Source organism: Nestor notabilis, unplaced genomic scaffold (assembly GCF_000696875.1).
Source record: "Nestor notabilis isolate BGI_N333 unplaced genomic scaffold, ASM69687v1 scaffold34468, whole genome shotgun sequence".
Lineage (NCBI taxonomy): Eukaryota > Metazoa > Chordata > Aves > Psittaciformes > Psittacidae > Nestor > Nestor notabilis.
The window spans coordinates 11539-21227 of NW_009940227.1; the positions used below are offsets into that span (position 1 = coordinate 11539).

General features: G+C 42.0%; 1 protein-coding gene across 1 annotated transcript in view; it reads left to right on the plus strand.

Moving 5' to 3' along the window:
* DCT (dopachrome tautomerase) overlaps positions 1–9140 on the plus strand; it is a 17358-nt gene extending 8218 nt beyond the window's left edge. Inside the window, exons 2-8 of the mRNA XM_010020239.1 lie at positions 1–278; positions 1735–1835; positions 2911–3077; positions 4711–4890; positions 4996–5131; positions 6559–6760; positions 8959–9140. The exon at positions 1–278 is cut by the window's left edge and continues 22 nt beyond it. Coding sequence (XP_010018541.1) covers positions 1–278; positions 1735–1835; positions 2911–3077; positions 4711–4890; positions 4996–5131; positions 6559–6760; positions 8959–9140 — 1246 coding nt within the window. The remainder of the gene's footprint in view (positions 279–1734; positions 1836–2910; positions 3078–4710; positions 4891–4995; positions 5132–6558; positions 6761–8958) is intronic.
* The last annotated feature ends 549 nt before the right edge of the window (positions 9141–9689 follow it).

Sequence of the window (9689 nt, forward strand, 5' to 3'; positions counted from 1 at the left end):
CGGTGACTGCAAGTTCGGCTGGACTGGCCCCGAATGCAACGTGAAGAAGCCAGCAGTTGTCAGGAAGAATATCCACTCCCTGACGCCAGAGGAGAGAGAGCAGTTCTTCAGTGCTCTAGACCGTGCAAAGACAACCATTCACCCAGACTATGTAATTGCAACTCAGCACCGGACAAGTCTGCTTGGTCCCACTGGAGAGGAACCGCAAATTGCCAACTGTAGTATTTATAACTACTTTGTTTGGCTTCATTACTACTCAGTCAGAGACACACTATTAGGTTAGTGCTTATCTTATCCAATGGGCTCTGCAGGTAAAGAGGAGGGTGAAAAGTATCATTGCTGAACAAACAGAAGTATGCTTAACAAAGCTGTGCTACTTCATCAAGCAGTGAGTCCCAGTAGGGGTTGATCAGTGGAGTGAAACAGCTGGTAGTGAGAAGCTGGTGGCCATCCACAGTTGAGGGAGGTGTGCTTCAGACCGGCTGTGCTCTGATGCCCCCATCCCATGGTGGCTGGAGCACACCAGCCACACTCCTGGTGCCTCTTCTGTCTGTCACGGAGGCGGTTCACAGGCCCCATTGCTGGGTGAACTGAAGTGTGGTCAGGCAGTTGACTTCAAAAAGGTGTTTCTAGTCCACAGGATGAGGTAAATGCAGCAGCAGTGGGAAAGGAGCTCTGCAGTGGTGAAGGCAGAGAGCACACAGACCTGTCTTGGACCAGAGTGCCACTGCTTTCCGTGGCCATCAGCAAGACACTAAGGATGGGGTTTGCTTGTCTAAACACAGCCAGCTTTTAAAACCAGACCAGGTCAGAGGTTTGGGTATCTAATACCGTGCTTTCTCCCAGATCTGAATTCCAGTCCTCATAGCTCTCCTAGACAGAAATACCTATACCAGCCCCATTTTACAAAGCCCAGCTCTCACTGGAGACAGCACCAGTATGACTTTTCTACCTGCCAGCCCTATGTGCAAGCTGAACAGCCCATATCTACCTCCTTGCTAGAGGGTATATGCTACCCTGCAGTCAGTTTTCTTCACTGTGTCCTTCTGACACTATTCCATTTTGCAGGGCTGAAGGAAGCAACTTTAGGCGAGCAAGAGAAAAGGTCCTTCAGGGGACAGGAAAGAAATTTGGAAAGAGCAACTTCTGGTGCTGCTGCAGTGGTAAATAAATTCATACGTGGGTTGAAACTTGTTGCAGTAATAAATCCATGTGTGGTTTGAAGCCTCCAGCCTTTGAGTGTCTTAGTTCTCATGTGTAACAACAAGAGCACAATACAAGAAATAACAAGCACAATTTGAAGAAAATTGGCAAAGGATGTTGAATTACTGTTGGCAGGTTATGGAAAATGCTGAGATTCTCAATTGATACGTTGTATAGGTCCTGCGGCTGATCAAGAGAATGAGATAATATGGTACATATTAGCAAGGAGCTAAGATTTCAGACAGTAAGACTATTTCTTAAAATCAAAATCCATTAAAGTGATAAGAAATCTTCACAATGTCCAGTTTTAAGGGGAATGTGAAATTTTGAGAAGCACTGAAGTGAATAACCACAGAGGAGTTTGTTTCTCTTGTCCCATGTAAGTGTTGTAGCTTGTGATGTGCACGCTCCGTTCAAAGGTGCAGAGCTGCAGGTTTTTGTTTAACTCTACTCCAGGCAAAAAAAGAAGGCGCTATCTTTCTCTCAAACCTCATTTGGTGCCTAAGTGCGTATTTTATCTTCCCTTTGTAGGACCTGGCCACCCGTTCACAGGTATCGATTTCTCCCACCAAGGACCTGCCTTTGTTACTTGGCATAGGTACCATTTGCTGTTGCTGGAGAGAGACCTGCAGGTTAGCTGAACAGCCTTCCCTTTCCTCATGCCACTTCTTTCTTTTGCTATGTGACTTTGTCGAGCCAGACCAGGGTAACCTATTTCCTAGGATAGCTTCTTACCCAAAATTCCATGAGTGTTTGCTCAGTGATCCTTTTTTGTTTAAAATTAAATTAGTGCTTCCCAGGTACTGAGGACTGAGCAGTTTCTCACTGTGAATGACAATGTGGAGGTTATCATTGAGATTTTTTCTTCATCTCCACAACAGAGGACAGAAAATGTGAATTAACAGTATTTATTAATAAAATCAAAGCAACACATACATGTAAAACATGGTAACAGATATTGTCTGCTGATGTTGAAGATACCATCCCAATGAAAGCAACTCTAAATATTAACCCCTTTAAATGTGTCATGTGATACATTTAAAATATACATATATTTAGCAATACATCTTTTAAAGAAATATAAGTTAATGTGGCTGCAGTCAGTTGCTGAAGCATTAACTCATTTCCATTTGCATTACTTCTATATTGGCAATGTTACTGTATTTCAGCCTTGCAGTTCTCTAATGAAAATGGTTGGTATCAAAATGTCTGCAGGATCTCACTTGTGTGAAATTGTAGCTAACAGGCAAGCACAAGCAAATGCACTGTATTCCTCTATTAATACGAGTTTAGATTCTTCCCTATGGCTAGGCTTTCTGGAGCGAAAGCAAACCACATGCAGAATTTTACCCATTACCCACTTACATCACTTGGAAAGTCTTTTAGTTGCTTGAAGGCTCAACTCAGGCTGCTCCTGCTCTCCTGCCTGGTCTCTGAGTTGGTAGAAAGCCTAACATGGCCAAAAGAAGTGCAGTCCAACATCAGAGAAACTAGTGACAATGTATTTGCTTGGACTGTCTTAATGCCCCAATCTTTTGAAAGGAGTTGGAACAACGTTGTGAAATGCATGTAGCTGAAATGCAGAATGAAAAACAGAATATCCAGCGAAATATCTAATGAATACCCAGTAAGAAAACTTGCAGGAGTCCCTTTCTTCCTCTTTCCTTTGAAGGTGATTCCCTGCTAACATGTTTCTGTCTATTGCAGCGATTGATGGGCAACGACTCCTTTGCGTTGCCCTACTGGAACTTTGCCACGGGTAGAAATGAGTGCGACATCTGCACAGACCAGCTCTTTGGAGCATCGCGGCCAGATGACCTGGGACTGATCAGCCTGAACTCCAGGTTCTCCCAGTGGCAAATAGTTTGTAACAGGTACGAGAACATCCGAGGCAAGCTTGCATACTGACCAAACATTGTTTAATTCAGTGCTGACAGCATGGGCTTTCCTCTCAGTGAGTGAGAGGCAGGAGAAATGGCAAAGTGTCTTTTTTAAAACTGGGAATCATGGTCAGTGTGTGTGTAGATGGTGCTGTGTAAATTTCCTCCCTGGTATTATGGGTGTATATTCTTTAAAGATGATTCTTTTGATACAGGATTTTAGTTGGTTCAGCCAATTAGAAGATGCCAAAAGTCTGCAGAGTTGGCATATTGGCAAGTATTTTTTAAAGAAGAAATGCCTGCATGTTGGTTCTCTCCAACAAACACCCAACTGATTTTGGCAGCAGAAACAGAAAAAGGTTTTGGCATATAGGAAGCTAGAGATAGGCTGAAAAATCTGTTCCCTTGTACTGGATGAGACCTTAACCCTGAAATGTTTAGTACAGTTTGGGGACTGACTTCGAAGTGGCTGAGATTTCACATGCAAAACAACACAGAGACAACCAGGAGCTTGCTGTCAGCTCTCTGTAGGCATATACTGGTTTGGGTGACAGTAGGGCTTTGACAAGAGATTCACACACTGAACTGGGATGCTTATGACATCAGATGCTGCCCGTTACAATACCCATATGACATTCTTTTGTCAATGCAGGGGTAGCGTGCTATCAGTCAGGTGGAGGTACCAAGGGCTCAGGGCTTTTCAAAAGAGTCTCTTTCTCTGGGTACGTAAAGAGCTACTTGAAATTCTAGCTTTAGGCACCACTTGGCTTTAAATCTCACCCCTGCTTTTTCTCTAAGATAAATAGGGCTTTGTTTTTTCCTGAAAACTGAAGTGGCTAAACTTTTGCCTTGCCAAGGTTTAACAGAGAAGGGCTTTTGTTTACTTCAGGAGTTTCTGAAAATGCTGTTTCATTTCATACTGAATAGCATAAAATTTTTTCACAAGTGTTACACTGTTTTTCTCCTCCTTCTTTCCTCTTTCTCTCCGTGATATAAAGGACTTCCTCACCATTAGCTACTGGGCAACCCTTGCAACAGCAAGATGTCCTCCAGGCCCTGAGAAAGAGGATAGAAAGCATTGCAGTTGCTTTTCTTCTAGAGGAGATAAGGGATGGAAATTAAAGTCCCGTTTTCTGTTATTCCTTGCATTTTCTCAGCCCACCCTGAAGCCCCGCAGTGGGACTTGCCTCTTTTTTTTTGAGTTAAAAAACTAGTCTTTACTAAGGACTGAAAGTTTGTTAATTCGGAATTCAATAGACTGTTTTAGGTTGTCTGGCAAAAACTGTTCTTCCAAAGCCCTTGGGAAGGAAGAAGGTGTGAATGGAGTTGTGCTTGCCTTTTCTAAAGCATCCTCTTTCTGTGAGCAATGAACCTCGTAACTCTTGGTCCAAATGACTGATGGTCCGCAGAGGACGCAGAGCTACAGAAAGCCACGGCACAGTGGCAATTCTGCAACAAATTTATCTCCCAGGCCACAGGAGGTAAACCAAGGTGCCCAAGGAGGTCTCAGTGTCTGACCCCTGCTCTCTCACATGTATAGCCAAGGCCTCTTTCATACTATGGGTCTAAAAGCCAACAAGTCCTCACCTTATTCTGACTTATGTTTCTCTTTCTGTTTCATGCTCAGTTTGGATGACTACAACCGCCTGGTCACGCTGTGCAATGGGAGTGATGAAGGGCCGCTGCGGCGCAGGCCTGCCGGGAGCTCCAGTGAGCAGCTGCCCACTGCAGAGGATGTCAGGAGGTGCCTTTCCCTGCAGGAGTTTGACAGCCCTCCCTTTTTCCGCAATTCCAGTTTCAGTTTCAGGTTTGTCCTTCAGCTTCTCCAGAGCTGGCTGGGTCGCAGGTTTTCTTTATGTGCGCATCTGTCAGCAGAATACGGTTACTGGATGCTGCTTTTACCCATCCACAGGAATGCGCTAGAGGGCTTCGATAAAGCAAGTGGAGCCCTTAACTTGCCGATGCTGAGCCTCCATAATTTGGTTCACTCTTTCCTGAATGGGACCAGTGTTCTCCCTCACGCAGCTGCCAACGATCCCATCTTTGTGGTATGTCTTTTTTCCCCAGCATGAGTGGCAGTGGCTGTGTCTGAAAGGCACCCATCTCACCAGAGATTTGCAGAGCAGAAATAAAGTGATTTCCCTAAAAATAAGGCCTTTAAGTAGAAACGGAGAAATCTTGTGTCTTTTCTTGAACACTGCCGCGCCTGCACAATGGTCAAATAAAGAGGGAAGAAATCTCACGGTGATTTGCAAAATATAAAATAAGTTTCTAGGGAGAAAAGCTGCTATTCCAAGTCATGTTGCCCTCAGTCCTTTCATCAGGTGGTATCTAAATTTAATGGCTTATACCAGACAATTTTACAGCAACAATGTAAACTGAAAGTGGGGCTAGTTAGTTTAGAGCAGTAGACTGAGCAGTTTGTTCCTTCGTTTCAAAATTCACAGGCTAAAAAGAAGTGTATCTGATATTAGGGGCTCTTGGGAAACAGAAATAATGTGATTTCACTGGTGCACTGGTAAAGTGCTGCACTGCAATAAACAGCACAAGCACCACTGTGCAAATAAAATGCCAACAGTTGACTTTGCTTGCACATCTTTGTCTCCTAATAAATTTATGCCAATTTATTTTCCTCTTTGTTAAATTGAACTACAGTAATTATATAAATGCTAATGCAATTAATGCCTTTCTTACCTTTATTTTGAGTTTTCGATCTTTCATTGGAGAAGTCAAGCTACATACTTATGTAGTGTTCTTCAGCTTATTTCCTTAATAATTCTTGAATTCGTACATGAATTTCTTTCTTAGACAATGAAATATTTATTTCACAATGCTGTAATGTTATATGCAAGATTATTTTCTATAGGACATTTTTTAAGTTTTTTCCAGGGTTGTAATTAAAAACCACGAATGCCTCAGAAATTAATTTGAATTGCCCCAGACATCTGTTACAGTTGCCAAAAAAAACTTTCCTGTATTTTAGTGCTTTATAGACTTACAAACTCACTGGAAAGACCTGATCTAATTCACGGGTACCTGGAGCTGTGGACCTGGTGGCACGCTCTAAAATGAGCATGAAGGAATCAAATTTTATGCAATTTTCCATACCTGCTCAGAGATGAGAGAGATTAAAATATGTTTGAGAGGTAGGTTTACATTAATGAGGTCAGAGGGCTCTCACCAGAGAGGATGGACCTGCCTATTCAATAGCCAGCTGATACTAAGCCATCTGGAGGAAGGGCTTATTATGAAAAAGCAGCAACAAGGATGTGTACAGCCAAATGTCCTATGTAGAACAATTTACTTGATTCTCATGAGCTTTCTTTCACTGGTTTCCCATTCTGTAAAGCCCACCTAGATAAGATTGTCCTCTTTCTCTCTCTAAAGCTGCTGCCACCTTAGGTAAGAGTGTTTTAAATGCTGTCAGGTTCTGAAAGAACTTAATTAATGTGCTTGCCCACGACTGGATTTGCAGGTTCTTCACTCCTTTACTGATGCCATCTTTGATGAGTGGATGAAGCGGTTTAACCCCCCTGACAATGCCTGGCCTGAGCGGCTGGCCCCCATTGGTCACAACAGACTGTACAACATGGTCCCCTTTTTCCCTCCTGTGACCAACGATTTGCTCTTCCAAACTGCGGAGCAGCTTGGTTATAGCTATGCCATTGACCTGCCAGGTATGTCTCAGAGGTGTGCAGGCTGTTCAAGTGATGAGACAGCTCACGTTTTCAGTGACACAGGCATATGGAAAATAAGGTACCTTTCACGAAATGCGTGGGTCTCTTCACCTGCTTGCTAGCAAGCACACACAGGTAGTTACAACTCACCACGTAAGCTGCGGTAACTATAAGTTGGCATGTGCTTTGTTTCCTCTGCTGCAAAATGCATCAACTTGAACTGCTCCATCGCTGACAAGAGTGCTTCTTTTGGGGCTGAAGGAATCTTTGATTATGGCTCTCATTCCCAGCACTGTTTATACCTGTTACAGGGTCCTTTCACCTATCAGGGGTCAGACACTATGCTAGGGAGCTTGTCTGGTTAATGCCAATCATTTTAGAAAATACTTGTTTTGAACACGGCCCTGAATAACAATAATGTGCTGAAAATCTTATTAGAGATGAACTCCATTAATCTTTGGATACCCTGGGGAGATGTACCTGGATGTTTTGTGTTATAAGCCCCTAATTTTAAAGATTTTCCATGTTTGTAGGTGTGATGTGCCTTAGGATTTGTCTATTTTCTTGAAATTACCTTTGACACAAATCAGCTAAATACAGAAACCAAGAAACCAAAGTATTTATGCACAAAATCCAAACTTTGCAACACAAGTTACAAATATTTGTAAAAGGCACAAGTGTAAGAGATGCGTGAAAATCATGCTTCAGATGCTTGGCCAAAGATTAAATCTGAGCACTTACTTTCTTCACCTCTGTATTCCTTTGGGAGGCAGCAGGTGCTTATCTAACTTATGTGGCCAGGAATTTCTTCTAAATGCTTACCATATATCTGTGGTTTTAATCTGTGGAGACTGTTTAAAGGTCTATAGACTGCAAAAGATTGAACACCTTGTCCTCAGGCTGCATTCATGCCGGGGAGCCTTGACTTAGGGAGGTTTGCTAGCTGCTTCTGCAGTGCTTTTCTCAGGGACGTCCCCAGCATTTTCCCTAAAGATTTAAACTTCCCCTTCTATGAAATTCAAGTTTTCTTCCCTTTGGAATACTACCTCCCTCCTGGTTTGGAAATGCTGCTGCCCCTTGGGCATGAGGTATACAGAGGGGAACACAGACATCTTACGATTCTGCTGCTTCTCAACTCCCACCTACATAAGTAATTAGCTGTCTGTGAAGCTGTGTATCTCTCCCTGTCTGCATGATCTGTGTTCAGACAAAGGTTTCACATTCAAGCCTTTCTCTTTTATCTAAATATATGACTTGCTAATTCTACTTCATGTAGCCACATTAGAAATCAATATACACTGCTGGCTTTTACTTGAAAGATGGTAAAGTGGTAAACAATTGATTTTGGGACCTTACCAAATGTGGACATGATTGCCTTGACTCTTGTTGACAGAGAATGCAGATTGGGGAACACAACTTTTAGCTTTTACAAGTTAGTGTGACACCTCCCTGAGTCATCTGTCCCCTTATGCCTGTATGTCTTACTAACTTCTGAATATCTTAAGTCCTTTTGAGAGTTTTTTTTGACTATTTAGGCAAATGTAATTATTGCCATCTCAGTATACGTTTCATTTTCAGAACAGGAGAGCAGGCAATTTTTGCTTCTGAAAGCATAAAAGAAAAATCAAAATTCAGCCAAGTGGAGCAGAGTTATTTTAAGAGTGGGCAATATTATCTTAGAAAACAGTGGTTCCCTAGAAGCAGTTCAAATCAGATGATATGATCTGGAGTTGGTCAGCAGAACATCACAAAGTAGTGCTTTCAGTTAAAAGTCTGACAATAGGCTGCTTTGTGGTCTTATGAAAATTTGAGGGTTTTCTGTTGACCCAAATAGCTTGGAAACAGCTATGCTGAAATGCCATTATAGAAAAAATTGCTTAAATCATTCATAACTTTGGCCAAATTAGATAAGAGAATGTTTTTTTTGTCTTGTCACTGTTAATCTGTCCTGTTCTCAAGACTTTAATTTGTATGAGAGGTTGAAGCTTCAATTCAGCTGTACACTTCTCTGGCAGGAAACATCTCTGGCTCTGTTATGTGTGTCTGTATGGTGCATGACCAGCTTCCTCTGTGGTCAGTGGGTCACTAAGCCACACAAGTAATCATAATTACCAGGCTGTGGGGCATGTTCTTTCTTCCGTGTGATTTGGAGAATGAAATTATGGGCTGTCCTCACTTCAGACTTTTCATATTTCCAGGTTTCCTTGAAGAAACTCAAGTCTGGGCTGTCATGGTTGGATCCACAATTGGAGGAGCACTTATAGCTCTGGCCATGATTGTTCTGTTGCTTGTACTTTTCCAGCACCGAAGGCAGAGAAGAGGTTTTAAACCACTGATGAATGTGAGCTTCAGCCCCAAAAAGTACATGGAAGAGGCCTAGTGCCCTTGCTTGGTTTCTCTGCTTATTCTTGTAGGAACTGATCTTGATTGCCTGATTGAGAGTTTATCACACACTCCTTTGGCAGCTGACTACATTGTTCTCATTCAGGTTTTCCCATTATCTAGTAAACTGTAATACATGAAGTCTCTGGGTGCAAGGCCCAAGACAGGACAGACTTTTCTCATTACCAGATGTCATCTGGAGTGTGTGACACTTGTAAGTCATCCTCTATAGATTTAGATCAAGACAGGTAAGAATACAAATAGACAAAAACCAACTTGAATAACCAAAATAATTTTTCACCTCAATGTGTTTTTGATTTCATTTAGCAGCTCTAAGATGTGCTTAAAATTATTAACTCTACGTATATATTTGAATTACATATTATTTTACAGTTATCAATAAATATGCTGAATAACATAGTCTTTTTTAAAGAATGTTAAGAATTTAAGAATGTTTTGTGCTGTTTGACAAAATACTATAAGAACCCCCATGTCATAGTTTATTTCAGAACCATGATCAATTATGTATGTTATTCCCAATCAGGAT